The sequence below is a fragment of the Oncorhynchus mykiss genome, chromosome 13 (assembly GCF_057628025.1).
Source record: "Oncorhynchus mykiss isolate SJ-2025 chromosome 13, ASM5762802v1, whole genome shotgun sequence".
NCBI classification, from domain to species: Eukaryota; Metazoa; Chordata; class Actinopteri; order Salmoniformes; family Salmonidae; genus Oncorhynchus; species Oncorhynchus mykiss.
The window spans coordinates 57,518,519-57,539,534 of NC_143034.1; the positions used below are offsets into that span (position 1 = coordinate 57,518,519).

A 21,016-nucleotide genomic window follows, 5' to 3' on the forward strand; every position below is an offset into this window, starting at 1 on the left:
TACCTACATGGTATTTATTCCCATCACAAAAATGGACATTGAATAGTAGGCTACCATTGGTCAGATGACAAATCAATATGAGAGAATGCTACATTAAGAATATCCACTCATCTCAGCTCAACCATGCATTTGGTCTGGGCTAGTAGTTGAAGGGAAGGTCTTGATTGAATGGATTACTTTGCATGCAGTTTTTTTAGGGTTGTTGTTAGAAGTGTTCTCCCGGGTATGAACAGCAGGGGGCTGTACTAGCAAAGATGAACACCTTTTAGCGTGCAAGCATGCTAAAGCATGCTAAAGTCTGAATAAGCCTTAGGTCACAGGGCCGTTCCCCCACAGTTCTGAATTTAACTAATGGACACATTCATGGATACACGTATGACAGTGTTCACAGTTGTAGGAGTAGCCTCCCTGTGGGCCAATAGAAAGGGCTAGAAAACAGACAAAAAAGCCTGTGCATTGGCTGCTGCTAATAGTCTCTTCCCATTCTGCCCCAGAAGAAGGTAGCCAACCCTGCTTCTCCACACACACAGCCCCTCAGCAGGCCTGTTGCTCCCGGTCAAGGTTCATCTTCTGGAAGAAGATCTTCCCAAACTCATATGTGCTGATCATGACAGCACAGGCTGGGGCAACTTTGATCACCCTGGGTAGGAAACCTGAGGGGGATAAAGAGACACAATTTACCTGATTTAGTCCTCCATTCAGACTGCTTACTATAACAGCGCTTCAGGCATTGCAAATATATATTTTTTATATATCTTTGGACTTACCTGCAAAGAGCCCTCTGTATCCCGATTCAGCCAAAATTCCCCTCATGATTTGCCATGTGGATGTGGGATACTTCACAGGGACTAGGAGGAAGGGGAGAAAGACAGAGATTTAGTGGGCAATCCTACGTTCTATCAGAGGATAAAATACGATTTCAGACGTGAATGGCCATATGGGTACATAAGACCCTGTAATTACACACCTCCCAGTGTCTCCATCTCTCCCAGTTGGATCTGTCTTCGTGTCTTCACCACGTCAAAAGGTAGAGTCATGATGGCAGCAACCTGGGACAGAAGACAATAGACACACTCTCTATAAGCAATACACAGTGAAATCAACAACAATACCCAGTGAAATCAACATAACTTACCCCCTGATCTATTGATCAGCAGTACGTTATGTAACTAGACAGGTGAAACACTAAAAACAGGCTTTAACCAGGGGGTCCACCTGTTATCAATTATCAACAGTCTAATGGTTGTCACAATGACACAGCAATTCTCTATTTTTTTCTGGTGTCAACTCAACCCTTATAATAACTCATGAGAGGACTGTCGAACTTCCATGATTTGACAGGGAACTTCCTGTTTTACTACAGATCTAGGCTAAGTAAGTGTGTCCACTTCTCTCACATATGAGAGAATCTCTAAACAAACAGGCCTGTTTTCAGCAGGGAGAGGCATTTGATTTTATTTATCATGGCCTCTTTCTGTCTTAAATACAAATAACATCTGTGTTTACAACTGGCTTTCCTTTCCTGGTGAGAGATAGCACACTGAACTCTTCTCCATATTTGTCAATGATCTACCTATAATAAAACACACCTCTGCCTCACTTACAGTAAACTGAAAAGAATAGGAGCGGGAAAAAAATAATTTGACTATTTAGCTGTATACACCTTGCAATGTACAAACCATCCATCATCTTCTTCATGAAATCTAATATAAGACATCTGCTTAACATGCATTGTAAATTCCCAGTAGTGATATTAATGAGATTCTCACAGCTCCAGAGATGGCCCCTGCTGTGAAGCTGATGGAGAAGGTGGCCTGAGACACATTGTACTGATCACACAGATGGGCCTTCACCAGCTCATAGTTGAACCAGTACAGGGCTGCACACACAGAAAAACAGTCAGGTTGAAAAGTCACTGAGAAACATTATCACACCGAAGATAGTATTTATTATTCACCCACACAGGCAGTCTTCATTATGTAACCCCCAACTACTATCAACCAGTCCAACTAAGCCCTAGCAGTGACAGATAAATGGTTAGTGACATAACGTCCATGGAGGTGAAGTCTCACCTGAGAAGGGGACGTCTCGTAGGACGGTGGGTCCCAAGCCCCTCCACAGGGACAGCCAGCCATCCTGGGCAACACTAGAGCGGATACACACCCTCAGCTCGCTGTAGGTCAGCTTCCGGGACTGCATCTTGGTACGCACCAGCTCTAATGGGCTGATCACACTCACTGCTCCCACTGGAGAACACACAGACATGGGGGAGTCAACGGAAGAGGGGCAGCAACAAACACATTACAGAAGGGAACAATGTAATAATGGCATTATTATACATCTACATTCTTAGTGTGGTGTGTGACAACTGAACTGTATCATAATCAAGACTTAATCAACTTCAAGACATTGTGAATCCCCGTCCCATGTAGTCCACTTACGTCTAGAGAGACCCCCAGCCACCAGGGGGATGTAGTTGCCTTGGAACCCCATGCCGTAGCGCAGTAAGTCTCTGAGCTGGTCATAGCAGGTGAAGTAGATGACCGTGGCAGGCACCGCCATCACCCTGTACACAAACAGCAAGAAACTGTCAATCTCAAAGCTCTGCAAGCTGTTACATGATTAGGTGCAAAACAACACACTGAAATTGAAACCATGAAGTCATAGTTCTGAGTTTTTCTCTTTTATACAATCAAGGACTGATCGCTCGTTACCGTTCTTTATTACAAATACATGTACTTGAAATACCCCAGTGACTCACAGTGTGGGAGGCAGCCCGCTCCACAGAGACCTGACCCCCTCGTTGCGCGTGATCTTCACAAAAGCATCCTGAGAAAAACAAACACCACACCGTGTTTGTCCTTGGGAACTGTGGAGTTCCAAAAAAATACAAACATTTGGGACTTCAAAAGACAGGTCGTTCCCCATCCAGTGTTTTAACTATGTCAAACCAGGTGATGTTGTGCTGTGTTGGTGGGAGTGAATAAGAGGATTCTGAGTCTCTTACCAGGGTGCCACTGAAGTGGGTTGGTGTTTTGTACCAGCTGGTGCAGCTGGCCCCATACTGACACACATAGATGTGATCCATCAGGCCATTACAATACAGGAAGCACTTCCCTGAGACACAAAACACAAGAACAAGGTCACCAAAACAACCATACTGGTTAATATGTTACTGTATGAGACATGCTCTACTTCTATCTATACTATAGATAGGTAAATGTGAACCTACTGGGAGTAATGCCAAATGTTGGCGTCTCTGTAGGGCACGCATTCATGTGTAATTACAGTATGTCCGTTTGATACATCTATAGCTTCTAGTTCTATGTCAAATGAATGGATATTCAATAGTTCTGTAAAATAATGACATTGGTAAAAAATAAAAAATAATACTTTAACAGTTTGTTTTTCAGTCAATAGTTGAACTTATATTGATGTGAGGGTGTCCATGACAGAGGTTAGATAAGCTATTAATAACAGAGGTTATGGCAATGACCGGTCAGACAGACACTGGGGACGATAACACCAAGGCTGCTCTAGCCAAGGCCTGCTCTGGACTACTAGTGTTTGCCTTATTTTAGGTATTGGCAAATGGTCAATCCAAGGCAAAGTATTTGAGGAGAAATCTATAAACAAACAAACAAGCTCCTCTAGTAATAGACAATTACATAGTAAAATAAGTGTTATACAGTATAACCTATGAACTACTTTCTTTGAGATTCATAAACACAAGTACCACAAGGCACAATTTGATACCCGGTAGCTACGAATCATGTTGAATTCTTTCAAGTACCAGAAAGCACTCATTGTTACCACATCATTTCCTTGTGAAGTTCAATATGCTAATACTAACTAGCTGGTTACAATATCTGCGCAAATTTCCCTTAGTTTTCTTTATAAAATGTTCAGAGTGAGTTATGGTGTAGCTGAGTGGAGAGATAGAGAGAGAGCGCCATGGCTGTAACCCATATAATCATTCAGCTCAGAGTATAAGGGTGCAATGAGGAAGAGTATGAAGTTTTATATATATATATATATACACACACACACACACACACACATATATAGACATTAGAGGTCGACCAATTATGATTTTTCAACTCCGTTACCGATTGGAGGACCAAAAAAAGACGATACCGATTAATCGGCAGATTTAAAAAACAAATGTATTTGTAATACTGACAATTACAACAATACTGAATTAACACTTAATTTAACTTAATATAATACATCAATAAAAATCAATTTAGCCTCAAATAAATAAAACGTTCAATTTGGTTTAAATAATGCAAAAACAAAGTGTTGGAGAAGTAAAAATGCAATATGTGCCATGTAAAAAAGCTAATGTTTGAGTTCCTTGCTCAGAACATGAGAACATATGAAAGTTGGTGGTTCCTTTTAACATGAGACTTCAATATTCCAAGATAAGAGGTTTTAGGTTGTAATTAATATAGTATTTATAGGACTAGTTCTCTCTATACCATTTGTATTTCATTTACCTTTGACTATTGGATGTTCTTATAGGCACTTTAGTATTGCCAGTGTAACAGATATAAAATGTTCCATCAGTTTATGTTCCACATTATAGAGCTGCTGGCAAAACGCACAAAAGTGCTGTTTGAATGAATGCTTACGAGCCTGCTGCTGCCTACCATCGCTCAGTCAGACTGCTCTATCAAATATCAAATCATAGACTTAATTATAACATAATAACACACAGAAATACGAGCCTTTGGTCATTAATATGGTCGAATCTGGAAACTATCATTTCGAAAACAAAACGTTTATTATTTCAGTGAAATACGGAACCATTTGGTATTTTATCTAACCAATTATACAGCCCCCAGCGGTGCATCGATTATACAGCCCCCATCAATTATACAGCCCCCAGCGGTGCATCGATTATACATCCCCCATCGATTATACATCCCCCAGCGGTGCACCGATTATACATCCCCCAGCGTTGCATCGATTATACATCCCCCAGCGGTGCATCGATTATACATCCCCCAGCGGTGCATTGATTATACATCCCCCATCGATTATACATCCCCCAGCGGTGCATCGATTATACATCCCCCAGCGGTGCACCGATTATACATCCCCCAGCGTTGCATCGATTATACAGCCCCCAGCAGTGCATCGATTATACATCCCCCAGCGGTGCATTGATTATACATCCCCCAGCGTTGCATCGATTATACATCCCCCAGCGGTGCATCGATTATACATCCCCCAGCGGTGCACCGATTATACATCCCCCAGCGTTGCATCGATTATACAGCCCCCAGCTTTGCATCGATTATACATCCCCCATCGATTATACATCCCCCATCGATTATACATCCCCCAGCGTTGCATCGATTATACAGCCCTCAGCTTTGCATCGATTATACATCCCCCAGCGGTGCATCGATTATACATTCCCCAGCGGTGCACCGATTATACATCCCCCAGCGTTGCATCGATTATACAGCCCCCAGCTTTGCATCGATTATACATCCCCCATCGATTATACATCCCCCATCGATTATACATCCCTCAGCGTTGCATCGATTATACAGCCCTCAGCTTTGCATCGATTATACATCCCCCAGCGGTGCATCGATTATACATTCCCCAGCGTTGCATCGATTATACATCCCCCAGCGGTGCATCGATTATACATCCCCCAGCGTTGCATCGATTATACATCCCCCAGCGGTGCATCGATTATACATCCCCCAGCGTTGCATCGATTATACATCCCCCAGCGTTGCATCGATTATACATCCCCCATCGATTATACATCCCCCAGCGTTGCATCGATTATACATCCCCCAGCGTTGCATCGATTATACATCCCCCATCGATTATACATCCCCCAGAGTTGCATCGATTATACATCCCCCATCGATTATACAGCCCCCAGCGGTGGACCGATTATACATCCCCCAGCGGTGCATCGATTATACATCCCCCATCGATTATACATCCCCCAGCGTTGCATGGATTATACATCCCCCAGCGGTGCATCGATTATACATCCCCCAGCGTTGCATCGATTATACATCCCCCAGTGGTGCATCGATTATACATCCCCCATCGATTATACATCCCCCAGCGGTGCATCGATTATACATCCCCCAGCGTTGCATCGATTATACATCCCCCAGCGTTGCATCGATTATACATCCCCCAGCGTTGCATCGATTATACAGCCCCCATTGATTATACATCCCCCAGCGGTGCATCGATTATACATCCCCCAGCGTTGCATCGATTATACATCCCCCATCGATTATACATCCCCCATCGATTATACAGCCCCCATCGATTATACATCCCCCAGCGTTGCATCGATTATACATCCCCCATCGATTATACATCCCCAGCGGTGCATCGATTATACATCCCCCATCGATTATACATCCCCCAGCGTCGCATCGATTATACATCCCCCAGCGGTGCATCGATTATACATCCCCCAGCGGTGCATCGATTATACAGCCCCCAGCGGTGCATCGATTATACATCCCCCATCGATTATACATCCCCCAGCGGTGCATCGATTATACATCCCCCATCGATTATACAGCCCCCATCGATTATACATCCCCCAGCGTTGCATCGATTATACATCCCCCATCGATTATACATCCCCAGCGGTGCATCGATTATACATCCCCAGCGGTGCATCGATTATACATCCCCCATCGATTATACATCCCCCAGCGGTGCATCGATTATACATCCCCCATCGATTATACAGCCCCCATCGATTATACATCCCCCAGCGTTGCATCGATTATACATCCCCCATCGATTATACATCCCCAGCGGTGCATCGATTATACATCCCCCATCGATTATACATCCCCCAGCGTTGCATCGATTATACATCCCCCAGCGGTGCATCGATTATACAGCCCCCAGCGGTGCATCGATTATACATCCCCCATCGATTATACATCCCCCAGCGGTGCATCGATTATACATCCCCCATCGATTATACATCCCCCATCGATTATACAGCCCCCATCGATTATACATCCCCCAGCGGTGCATCGATTATACATCCCCCAGCGTTGCATCGATTATACATCCCCCAGCGGTGCATCGATTATACATCCCCCAGCGTTGCATCGATTATACATCCCCCAGCGTTGCATCGATTATACATCCCCCAGCGTTGCATCGATTATACATCCCCCAGCGGTGCATCGATTATACATCCCCCAGCGGTGCATCGATTATACATCCCCCATCGATTATACATCCCCCAGCGTTGCATCGATTATACATCCCCCAGCGGTGCATCGATTATACATCCCCCAGCGTTGCATCGATTATACATCCCCCAGCGTTGCATGGATTATACATCCCCCAGCGTTGCATCGATTATACATCCCCCAGCGTTGCATCGATTATACATCCCCCAGCGTTGCATCGATTATACATCCCCCAGCGTTGCATCGATTATACATCCCCCAGCGGTGCATCGATTATACAGCCCCCAGCGGTGCATCGATTATACATCCCCCATCGATTATACATCCCCCAGCGTTGCATCGATTATACATCCCCCAGCGTTGCATCGATTATACATCCCCCATCGATTATACATCCCCAGCGGTGCACCGATTATACATCCCCCAGCGTTGCATTGATTATACATCCCCCAGCGTTGCATTGATTATACATCCCCCAGCGTTGCATTGATTATACATCCCCCAGCGTTGCATCGATTATACATCCCCCAGCGTTGCATCGATTATACATCCCCAGCGTTGCATCGATTATACATCCCCCAGTGGTGCATCGATTATACATCCCCCAGCGTTGCATTGATTATACATCCCCCATCGATTATACATCCCCAGCGTTGCATCGATTATACATCCCCCAGTGGTGCATCGATTATACAGCCCCCAGCGGTGCACCGATTATACATCCCCCAGCGTTGCATCGATTATACATCCCCAGCGGTGCATCGATTATACATCCCCCAGCGTTGCATCGATTATACATCCCCCAGCGTTGCATCGATTATACATCCCCCAGCGTTGCATCGATTATACATCCCCCAGCGGTGCATCGATTATACATCCCCCAGCGGTGCATCGATTATACATCCCCCATCGATTATACATCCCCCCAGCGTTGCATCGATTATACATCCCCCAGCGGTGCATCGATTATACATCCCCCAGCGTTGCATCGATTATACATCCCCCAGCTTTGCATGGATTATACATCCCCCAGCGTTGCATCGATTATACATCCCCCAGCGTTGCATCGATTATACATCCCCCAGCGTTGCATCGATTATACATCCCCCAGCGTTGCATCGATTATACATCCCCCAGCGGTGCATCGATTATACAGCCCCCAGCGGTGCATCGATTATACATCCCCCATCGATTATACATCCCCCAGCGTTGCATCGATTATACATCCCCCAGCGTTGCATCGATTATACATCCCCCATCGATTATACATCCCCAGCGGTGCACCGATTATACATCCCCCAGCGTTGCATTGATTATACATCCCCCAGCGTTGCATCGATTATACATCCCCCAGCGTTGCATTGATTATACATCCCCCAGCGTTGCATTGATTATACATCCCCCAGCGTTGCATCGATTATACATCCCCCAGCGTTGCATCGATTATACATCCCCCATCGATTATACATCCCCAGCGGTGCACCGATTATACATCCCCCAGTGGTGCATCGATTATACATCCCCCAGCGTTGCATTGATTATACATCCCCCATCGATTATACATCCCCAGCGTTGCATCGATTATACATCCCCCATCGATTATACATCCCCAGCGTTGCATCGATTATACATCCCCCAGTGGTGCATCGATTATACATCCCCCAGCGTTGCATTGATTATACATCCCCCATCGATTATACATCCCCAGCGTTGCATCGATTATACATCCCCCAGCGGTGCATCGATTATACATCCCCCAGCGGTGCATCGATTATACAGCCCCCAGCGGTGCATCGATTATTCATCCCCCATCGATTATACATCCCCCAGCGGTGCATCGATTATACATCCCCCATCGATTATACATCCCCCATCGATTATACAGCCCCCATCGATTATACATCCCCCAGCGTTGCATCGATTATACATCCCCCATCGATTATACATCCCCAGCGGTGCATCGATTATACATCCCCAGCGGTGCATCGATTATACATCCCCCATCGATTATACATCCCCCAGCGGTGCATCGATTATACATCCCCCATCGATTATACAGCCCCCATCGATTATACATCCCCCAGCGTTGCATCGATTATACATCCCCCATCGATTATACATCCCCAGCGGTGCATCGATTATACATCCCCCATCGATTATACATCCCCCAGCGTTGCATCGATTATACATCCCCCAGCGGTGCATCGATTATACAGCCCCCAGCGGTGCATCGATTATACATCCCCCATCGATTATACATCCCCCAGCGGTGCATCGATTATACATCCCCCATCGATTATACATCCCCCATCGATTATACAGCCCCCATCGATTATACATCCCCCAGCGGTGCATCGATTATACATCCCCCAGCGTTGCATCGATTATACATCCCCCAGCGGTGCATCGATTATACATCCCCCAGCGTTGCATCGATTATACATCCCCCAGCGTTGCATCGATTATACATCCCCCAGCGTTGCATCGATTATACATCCCCCAGCGGTGCATCGATTATACATCCCCCAGCGGTGCATCGATTATACATCCCCCATCGATTATACATCCCCCAGCGTTGCATCGATTATACATCCCCCAGCGGTGCATCGATTATACATCCCCCAGCGTTGCATCGATTATACATCCCCCAGCGTTGCATGGATTATACATCCCCCAGCGTTGCATCGATTATACATCCCCCAGCGTTGCATCGATTATACATCCCCCAGCGTTGCATCGATTATACATCCCCCAGCGTTGCATCGATTATACATCCCCCAGCGGTGCATCGATTATACAGCCCCCAGCGGTGCATCGATTATACATCCCCCATCGATTATACATCCCCCAGCGTTGCATCGATTATACATCCCCCAGCGTTGCATCGATTATACATCCCCCATCGATTATACATCCCCAGCGGTGCACCGATTATACATCCCCCAGCGTTGCATTGATTATACATCCCCCAGCGTTGCATTGATTATACATCCCCCAGCGTTGCATTGATTATACATCCCCCAGCGTTGCATCGATTATACATCCCCCAGCGTTGCATCGATTATACATCCCCAGCGTTGCATCGATTATACATCGATTATACATCCCCCAGCGTTGCATTGATTATACATCCCCCATCGATTATACATCCCCAGCGTTGCATCGATTATACATCCCCCAGTGGTGCATCGATTATACAGCCCCCAGCGGTGCACCGATTATACATCCCCCAGCGTTGCATCGATTATACATCCCCAGCGGTGCATCGATTATACATCCCCCAGCGTTGCATCGATTATACATCCCCCAGCGTTGCATAGATTATACATCCCCCAGCGTTGCATCGATTATACATCCCCCAGCGGTGCATCGATTATACATCCCCCAGCGGTGCATCGATTATACATCCCCCATCGATTATACATCCCCCCAGCGTTGCATCGATTATACATCCCCCAGCGGTGCATCGATTATACATCCCCCAGCGTTGCATCGATTATACATCCCCCAGCTTTGCATGGATTATACATCCCCCAGCGTTGCATCGATTATACATCCCCCAGCGTTGCATCGATTATACATCCCCCAGCGTTGCATCGATTATACATCCCCCAGCGTTGCATCGATTATACATCCCCCAGCGGTGCATCGATTATACAGCCCCCAGCGGTGCATCGATTATACATCCCCCATCGATTATACATCCCCCAGCGTTGCATCGATTATACATCCCCCAGCGTTGCATCGATTATACATCCCCCATCGATTATACATCCCCAGCGGTGCACCGATTATACATCCCCCAGCGTTGCATTGATTATACATCCCCCAGCGTTGCATCGATTATACATCCCCCAGCGTTGCATTGATTATACATCCCCCAGCGTTGCATTGATTATACATCCCCCAGCGTTGCATCGATTATACATCCCCCAGCGTTGCATCGATTATACATCCCCCATCGATTATACATCCCCAGCGGTGCACCGATTATACATCCCCCAGTGGTGCATCGATTATACATCCCCCAGCGTTGCATTGATTATACATCCCCCATCGATTATACATCCCCAGCGTTGCATCGATTATACATCCCCCATCGATTATACATCCCCAGCGTTGCATCGATTATACATCCCCCAGTGGTGCATCGATTATACATCCCCCAGCGTTGCATTGATTATACATCCCCCATCGATTATACATCCCCAGCGTTGCATCGATTATACATCCCCCAGTGGTGCATCGATTATACAGCCCCCAGCGGTGCACCGATTATACATCCCCCAGCGGTGCATCGATTATACATCCCCCATCGATTATACATCCCCCATCGATTATACATCCCCCAGCGTTGCATCGATTATACAGCCCCCAGCGGTGCACCGATTATACATCCCCCAGCGGTGCATCGATTATACATCCCCCATCGATTATACATCCCCCATCGATTATACATCCCCCAGCGTTGCATCGATTATACAGCCCCCAGCGGTGCATCGATTATACATCCCCAGCGGTGCATCGATTATACATCCCCCAGCGGTGCATCGATTATACATCCCCCATCGATTATACATCCCCCATCGATTATACATCCCCCAGCGGTGCACCGATTATACATCCCCCAGCGTTGCATCGATTATACATCCCCCATCGATTATACATCCCCCAGCGGTGCATCGATTATACAGCCCCCAGCGGTGCATCGATTATACAGCCCCCAGCGGTGCATCGATTATACAGCCCCCAGCGGTGCATCGATTATACATCCCCCAGCGTTGCATCGATTATACATCCCCCATCGATTATACATCCCCCATCGATTATACATCCCCCATCGATTATACATCCCCCAGCGTTGCATCGATTATACAGCCCCCAGCAGTGCATCGATTATACATCCCCAGCGGTGCATCGATTATACATCCCCCAGCGTTGCATCGATTATACATCCCCCAGCGTTGCATCGATTATACATCCCCCATCGATTATACATCCCCCAGCGTTGCATCGATTATACAGCCCCCAGCGTTGCATTGATTATACATCCCCCAGCGGTGCATCGATTATACATCCCCCAGCGTTGCATCGATTATACATCCCCCAGCGTTGCATCGATTATACATCCCCCAGCGTTGCATTGATTATACATCCCCCAGCGTTGCATTGATTATACATCCCCCAGCGTTGCATTGATTATACATCCCCCAGCGTTGCATCGATTATACATCCCCCAGCGTTGCATTGATTATACATCCCCCAGCGTTGCATTGATTATACATCCCCCAGCGGTGCATCGATTATACATTCCCCAGCGTTGCATTGATTATACATCCCCCAGCGGTGCACCGATTATACATCCCCCAGCGGTGCATCGATTATACATCCCCCAGCGTTGCATCGATTATACATCCCCCAGCGTTGCATCGATTATACATCCCCAGCGTTGCATCGATTATACATCCCCCAGCGGTGCATCGATTATACATCCCCCATCGATTATACATCCCACAGCGGTGCACCGATTATACATCCCCCAGCGGTGCACCGATTATACATCCCCCAGCGTTGCATCGATTATACATCCCCCAGCGTTGCATCGATTATACAGCCCCCAGCGGTGCATCGATTATACATCCCCCAGCGGTGCATCGATTATACAGCCCCCAGCGGTGCATCGATTATACATCCCCCATCGATTATACATCCCCAGCGTTGCATCGATTATACATCCCCCAGTGGTGCATCGATTATACATCCCCCAGCGTTGCATCGATTATACATCCCCCAGCGGTGCATCGATTATACAGCCCCCAGCGGTGCATCGATTATACATCCCCCAGCGTTGCATCGATTATACATCCCCCATCGATTATACATCCCCAGCGTTGCATCGATTATACATCCCCCAGCGGTGCACCGATTATACATCCCCCAGCGTTGCATCGATTATACATCCCCCATCGATTATACATCCCCCATCGATTATACAGCCCCCATCGATTATACATCCCCCAGCGTTGCATCGATTATACATCCCCCATCGATTATACATCCCCCATCGATTATACAGCCCCCATCGATTATACAGCCCCCAGCGTTGCATCGATTATACAGCCCACAGCTTTGCATCGATTATACATCCCCCAGCGTTGCATCGATTATACATCCCCCAGCGTTGCATCGATTATACATCCCCCATCGATTATACATCCCCCAGGAATGGCCGATTAATTACGGCCGATTTCAAGTTTTCATAACAATCAGAAATCGGTATTTTTGGGCGCCGATTTCCGATTGTACATTTTTTTTTTTGACCTTTTATTTAACTAGGCAAGTCAGTTAAGAACACATTCTTATTTCCAATGACTGCCTAGGAACTGTGGGTTAACTGCCTGTTCAGGGGCAAAACGACAGATTATTACCTTGTCAGCTCAGGGGTTCCAATCTTCCAACCGCACAGTTAACTAGTCCAACGCTCTAACAATTGCACTCCACGAGTAGCCTGCCTGTTACGCGAATGCAGAAGAAGCCAAGGTAAATTGTTATCTAGCATTAAACTTATCTTATAAAAACAATCAATCATAATCACTAGTTATAACTACTAATCCAGTTTAGCAGGCAATATTAACCAGGTGAAATTGTGTCATTTCTCTTGCGTTCATTGCACGCAGAGTCAGGGTATATGCAACAGTTTGGGCTGCCTGGCTCATTGCGAACGAATTTGCCAGAATTTTACGTAAGTATGACATACATTGAAGGTTGTGCAATGTAACAAGAATATTTAGACTTAGGGATGCCACCCGTTAGATAAATTACCGAACGGTTCCGATAGTTTCTGGATTCGATCATATTAATGACCAATGGCTCGTATTTCTGTGTGTTGTTATGTTATAATTAAGTCTGATTTATAGAGCAGTCTGAGCAGCAGCAGGCCCGTAATCATTCATTCAAACAGCACTTTCGTGCGTTTTGCCAGCAGCTCTTCGCAAGCACAGAGCTGTTTATGACTTCAAGCCTATCAGCCTAATGGCTGGTGTAACGGCTAGCTAGTTAGTTATGGCTAGCTAGTTAGCTGGGTGTGCGCTAATACTGTTTCAAACGTCACTCGCTTTTAGATTTGGAGTAGTTATTCCCCTTGCGCTGCAAGGGCCGCGGCTTTTGTGGAGCGATGGGTAACGATGCTTCGAGTGTGGCTGTTGTCGATGTGTTCCTGGTTCGAGCCCAGGTAGGGGCGAGGAGGAGGACGGAAGCTATACTGTTACACTGGCAATACTAAAGTGCCTATAAGAACATCCAATAGTCAAAGGTATATGAAATACAAATGGTATAGAGAGAAATAGTCCTATAAATACTATATTAACTACAACCTAAAACCTCTTACCTTGGTATATTGAAGTCTCATGTTAAAAGGAACCACCAACTTTCATGTTCTCATGTTCTGAGCAAGGAACTTAAATGTTAGCTTTTTTACATGGCACATATTACTTTCTTCTCCAACACTTTGTTTTTTCATTATTTAAACCAAATTGAACATGTTTCATTATTTATTTGAGGCTAAATTGATTTTATTGATGTTTTATATTAAGTTAAAATAAGTGTTAATTCAGTATTGTTGTAATTGTCATTATTACAAATAAAAAACATATATATATATATATATATATATATTTTTTTTTTTTAATCGGCCGATTAATCGGTATCAGCGTTTTTGGTCCTCCAATAATCAGTATCGGCGTTGAAAAATCATAATCGGTCGACCTCTAACAGAGGGTACATATAATTGCCAAAGATTTCAAAATCAATTTGCTCAGACTATGGTTAAAGCGCATTTGTTTTGTTTTCCCAGGAAACCCAGTTTGTTAGTAGGTCATATTGGCAGAGCAGTACCAGATAGGCACATGTAGTCAGTCAGACTGGGCAAAGTCTGGGCATGCAGCGAGCGGCGCCGGCGGGTTTACTCACATTTGGAGGGGCGGATTACACCACTCCATGAAGCAGAGTCAGCAGCTAAAGCTATGAAACAAAGCAAAGAGAGAGATAGAAACACAGAGATGGAGAGAATCAAAGAGCACAAGACACACAAAATAATCATTTGAGCAGAGAAAAGCTAAAGCATGTCTCACATTCCACTAAATGTAGCCTGACATGGCTGCCGAAGGTTGCCGACATAAGGACTTCTAAACCCCCTTTACCTCAACCCCTCTTCTATTATTTAGGCTTAGGGAGCAGATGGGCAAGAGGCTGAATGTAGTCTCTCACAGGGAAAGTGATGACAGTGCAGTTGACTTTATTTATTTAATTTATAATTTTTTTATTATTTAACTAGAAAAGTCAGCGAAGAACAAATTCTTATTTACAATGACGGCCTATGAACCGTGGGTTAACTGCCTTGTTCAGGGGCAGAACAACAGATTTATACCACGTCAGCTCGGGGATTCAATCTAGCAACCTTTCGGTTACTGGCCCAATGTGCTAACCACTAGGCTACCTGCCTCCCCAGTTTTCAGGGGTGGGGAGTGGGGACATAAACATCTAATACTTAGACTATCCCCGCAATGGTAAGAAGCAATAAGCAGACTCATCGTATAAGCAGTGAATGTTATCTGTTAGTGTTCTACCTTGATAGAATGGTGTTTGCTGGGCCTGCAGCCTTATCTTCACCACGTCCAGTGGTGTGACTGTGAAAGAGAGACAGATTCAATTATACTGATCTATTTACACCCATCATGGGTCTCATCAATGAGGAACACCTGCATACATGAGTGTGAGCGTATGCTTGTGTGAGGTGCAGTGTGTGAGTGGATCTGGGAAAATGGAATAGTGTTCTAGAACGGTGTCTTCTCTGAAAAAAATCTGTGGGGGGGGGCTGTTCCTACACACAAGGCTTGGACACTAGTTCCGCAGGCTTTGTAGTCTGGTCACACTAGCCAGATCTCAACCTGTACAACCAGACTGGAGTGGAGCTCAGATGGACACACAAAGTGAACCAGTGACAGCCTCTGATGCAGTTGTGGCAGACTCCTGTGTTGTCGTGGAGGCTTCGGTCACCCATGGAACATTTCATCCTAGTTCTACAGTTGCCATGGCACCTAGTGGCAGGCTAGGCAGAGAGCTCATGTAAATTATGTACATATTTAATAACATTTAATCATTTTTATACATACTTTTTTTCTTTTTTTTTTTACAAACATTTCATTTTTCAACAGCTAAAAGAGTGCAGATCAAGTCTTGATATCATGAATCGTAATCCTGCTCGTAACCTGATGAAAATCAGTGTGGTCAACAAGCTAGCTAATTCTGTAGAGACAGTATCTAATAAAGCTTTGTTACAATTGATTTCAGTAGGGTAAATCGATTCACTCTCCTTAAATATTTGTCATTTGATTTATTTGTTTCAGTCTCTGAATTGATTAATCTCACTTTTCGCCACCAGCTCCTGATATCAGGGTATAAAATCTATAATATGTCTCCTGAACTTGCCTGGGGCACATGCACACATGCGCACTAGGTCCGAGCTCATTTTCCCTGGCTAAACTAGCTGGCTACTGAACTATGCTAGTTTTTGCTGACATTTGACAATTGCTGACATTTAATCCTAGTAAAAATTCCCCGTCTTAGGTCAGTAAGGATCACCACTTTATTTTAAGAATGTGAAATGTCAGAATAATATTAGAAAGAATGACTTATTTCAGCTTTTATTTCTGTCATCACATTCCCAGTGGGTCAGAAGTTTACAAGCACTCAATTAGTATTTGTTAGCATTGACTTTAAATTGTTTAACTTGGGTCAAACTTTTCAGGTAGCCTTCCACAAGCTTCCCACAATACGTTGGGCGAATTATGGCCCATTCCTCCTGACAGAGCTGGTGTAACTGAGTCAGGTTTGTAGACATCCTTGTTCACACACGCTTTTTCAGTTCTGCCCACAAATTTTCTATGGGATTGAGGTCAGGGTTTTGTGATGGCGACTAAAATACCTTGACTTTGTTGTCCTGTTCTATTTTTGTTTTATTAGACCAGAGGACATTTCTCCAAAAAGTACAATCTTTGTCCCCATGTGCAGTTGCAAACCATAGTCTGGCTTTTTATGGTGGTTTTGGAGCTGTGGCTTCTTTCTTGCTAAGCGGCCTTTCAGGTTATATCAATATAGGAGTCATTTTACTGTGGATATAGATACTTTTGTACCTGTTTCCTCAAGCATCTTCGCAATGTCCTTTGCTGTTGTTCTGGGATTGATTTGCACTTTTTGCACCAAAGTACGTTCATCTCTAGGAGACAGAACACGTCTCCTTCCTGAGCGGTATGACTGCTGCGTAGTCCCATGGTGTTTATCCTGGCGTACTGTTGTTTAAACAGATGAACGTGGTACCTTCAGGCGTTTGGAAATTGCTCCCAAGGATGAACCAGACTTGTGGAGGTCTACATTTTTTTCTGAGGTCTTGACAGATTTATTTAGATTTTCCCATAATGTCAAGCAAAGAGGCACTGAGTTTGAAGGTAGGCCTTGAAATACATCTACAGGTACACCTTCAATTGACTCAAATTATGTCAATTAGCCTATCAGAAGCTTCGAAAGCCATTACATAATTTTTGGGAATTTTCCAAGCTGTTTAAAAGCACAGTCAACTTAGTGTACAATTGTTTACACATGGGGACAAAGATCGTACTTTTTGGAGAAATGTCCTCTGGTCTGATGAAACAAAAATAGAACTGTTTGACCATAATGACCATCGTTATGTTTGGAGGAAAAATGGGGAGGCTTGCAAGTCGAAGAACACCATCACAACTGTGAAGCACGGGAGTGGCAGCATCATGTTGTGAAGGTGCTTTGCTGTGGAGGGACTGGTGCACTTCACAAAATAGATGGCATCATGAGGATGGAAAATTATGTGGATGTATTGAAGCAACATCTTAAGACATCAGTCAGGAAGTTAAAACTTGGTCGCAAATGGGTCTTCCAAATGGACAATGACCCCATGCATACTTCCAAAGTTGTGGCAAAATGGCCTAAGAACAACAAATTCAAGGTATTGGAGTGGCCATCACAAAGCCCTGACCTGAATCCTATAGAAAATGTGTGGGCAGAACAGGAAAAAGCGTGTGCGACAAGGAAGCCTACAAACCTGACAGTTACACCAGCTCTGTCAGGAAGAATGGGCCAAAATTATTGTGGGAAGCTTGTGGAAGGCTACCCAAAACAATTGACCCAAGTTAAACAATTTAAAGGCAATGCTACCAAATACAAATTGAGTGTATGTAAACCTTCTGACACACTGGCAATGTGATGAAAGAAATACAATCTGAAATAAATCACTCGACTATTATTCTGACATTTCACATTCTTAAAATAAAGTGGTTATCCTAACTGACCTAAGACGGGGAATTGTTACTAGGATTAAATGTCAGGAATTGTGAAAAACTGAGTTTAAATATATTTGGCTAAGGTGTATGTAAACTTTCGACATCAACTGATATATATATATATATACAGTGCCTTGCGAAAGTATTCGGCCCCCTTGAACTTTGCAACCTTTTGCCACATTTCAGGCTTCAAACATAAAGATATAAAACTGTATTTTTTTGTGAAGAATCAACAACAAGTGGGACACAATCATGAAGTGGAACGACATTTATTGGATATTTCAAACTTTTTTAACATATCAAAAACTGAAAAATTGGGCGTGCAAAATGATTCAGCCCCCTTAAGTTAATACTTTGTAGCGCCACCTTTTGCTGCGATTACAGCTGTAAGTCGCTTGGGGTATGTCTCTATCAGTTTTGCACATCGAGAGACTGACATTTTTTCCCATTCCTCCTTGCAAAACAGCTCGAGCTCAGTGAGGTTGGATGGAGAGCATTTGTGAACAGCAGTTTTCAGTTCTTTCCACAGATTCTCGATTGGATTCAGGTCTGGACTTTGACTTGGCCATTCTAACACCTGGATATGTTTATTTTTGAACCATTCCATTGTAGATTTTGCTTTATGTTTTGGATCGTTGTCTTGTTGGAAGACAAATCTCTGTCCCAGTCTCAGGTCTTTTGCAGACTCCATCAGGTTTTCTTCCAGAATGGTCCTGTATTTGGCTCCATCCATCTTCCCATCAATTTTAACCATCTTCCCTGTCCCTGCTGAAGAAAAGCAGGCCCAAACCATGATGCTGCCACCACCATGTTTGACAGTGGGGATGGTGTGTTCAGGGTGATGAGCTGTGTTGCTTTTACGCCAAACATAACGTCTTGCATTGTTGCCAAAAAGTTCAATTTTGGTTTCATTGGTTTTTTGGTTTCATCTGACCAGAGCACCTTCTTCCACATGTTTGGTGTCTCCCAGGTGGCTTGTGGCAAACTTTAAATGACACTTTTTATGGATATCTTTAAGAAATGGCTTTCTTCTTGCCACTCTTCCATAAAGGCCAGATTTGTGCAATATACGACTGATTGTTGTCCTATGGACAGAGTCTCCTACCTCAGCTGTAGATCTCTGCAGTTCATCCAGAGTGATCATGGGCCTCTTGGCTGCATCTCTGATCAGTCTTCTCCTTGTATGAGCTGAAAGTTTAGAGGGACGGCCAGGTCTTGGTAGATTTGCAGTGGTCTGATACTCCTTCCATTTCAATATTATCGCTTGCACAGTGCTCCTTGGGATGTTTAAAGCTTGGGAAATATTTTTGTATCCAAATCCGGCTTTAAACTTCTTCACAACAGTATCTCGGACCTGCCTGGTGTGTTCCTTGTTCTTCATGATGCTCTCTGCGCTTTTGACGGACCTCTGAGACTATCACAGTGCAGGTGCATTTATACGGAGACTTGATTACACACAGGTGGATTGTATTTATCATCATTAGTCATTTAGGTCAACATTGGATCATTCAGAGATTCTCACTGAACTTCTGGGGAGAGTTTACTGCACTGAAAGTAAAGGGGCTGAATAATTTTGCACGTCCAATTTTTCAGTTTTTGATTTGTTAAAAAAGTTTGAAATATCCAATAAATGTCGTTCTACTTCATGATTGTGTCCCACTTGTTGTTGATTCTTCACAAAAAAATACAGTTTTATATCTTTATGTTTGAAGCCTGAAATGTGGCAAAAGGTCGCAAAGTTCAAGGGGGCCGAATACTTTCGCAAGGCACTGTATATATATATATAATTATATAAGTTTGATAATTATATAGACCTGATCATCTGTTGAAGAAATTGACCAACACCGACTAGTTCAAGTATACCCAGTTTGTCATTTATTGATTTTAACAGATGGGTTTTGTCCTTTACCAGTCCCGGTGGTGAAAATATTAAATTGTCTGTGTCTGTAGAAGAGTCACATTTTCATTTTGAAGTAGGTTCCCCTGTCTTACTCTCTGCCATGTTTGGGTGTTGCTTGTTTTCATCATATTTGTTGATACATTTCTCTAGTCTTATGATTTGTTTTGTGTTGTTATCCAGATTGAAGGAGCTAATATTCCCCACCAGATTGTGTAGTGCTAATATTTAGTCTAACTTACTGATTTTGAATATGACGTTTTTATCTCGAGGTGGTCTACATAGCTGTGTTCAGTCCACCATCTTGGTGTTTGCAATCTGTGCTTTTACTGGTTCCCCTAAATTCCCCTAGGTAGGTTTATTTATTTATTGGCAGAGAGGACATGTTTGTTGTTGTGCCCCTCTATTGGACATTGATCTTACCGAACACTGATGTGAGCAGCGCCCCAGTGCCAGAGGCCAGCATCTGCTGCACTGGAGTGATCCCAGCTGAGGGGGTAACAACAGGCCGTTCCCCCATCCTGACCACCTGAGACAGACAG

General features: G+C 44.5%; 1 protein-coding gene across 10 annotated transcripts in view; it reads right to left on the bottom strand.

The window, feature by feature from the left end:
• The window catches only part of LOC110486634 (mitochondrial glutathione transporter SLC25A39), a 25,067-nt gene continuing 4,051 nt past the window's right edge, over positions 1–21,016 (bottom strand). For 2 of the 10 annotated variants that reach the window (XM_021558385.3, XM_021558386.3), the window contains exons 2-12: positions 20,898–21,003; positions 15,836–15,895; positions 15,180–15,230; positions 3,008–3,117; positions 2,762–2,829; positions 2,442–2,566; positions 2,073–2,246; positions 1,770–1,879; positions 968–1,049; positions 768–848; positions 1–653 (exon numbers count right to left, since the gene is read on the bottom strand). In XM_021558385.3, coding sequence (XP_021414060.2) covers positions 535–653; positions 768–848; positions 968–1,049; positions 1,770–1,879; positions 2,073–2,246; positions 2,442–2,566; positions 2,762–2,829; positions 3,008–3,117; positions 15,180–15,230; positions 15,836–15,895; positions 20,898–20,994 — 1,077 coding nt within the window. In that variant the 5' untranslated portion in view covers positions 20,995–21,003 and the 3' untranslated portion in view covers positions 1–534. Of the gene's footprint in view, positions 654–767; positions 849–967; positions 1,050–1,769; positions 1,880–2,072; positions 2,247–2,441; positions 2,567–2,761; positions 2,870–3,007; positions 3,118–15,179; positions 15,231–15,835; positions 15,896–20,897; positions 21,004–21,016 lie in introns of all 10 variants that reach the window. The other 8 variants (XM_090196880.1, XM_090196879.1, XM_021558387.3 and 5 more) reach the window with 5 other exon arrangements.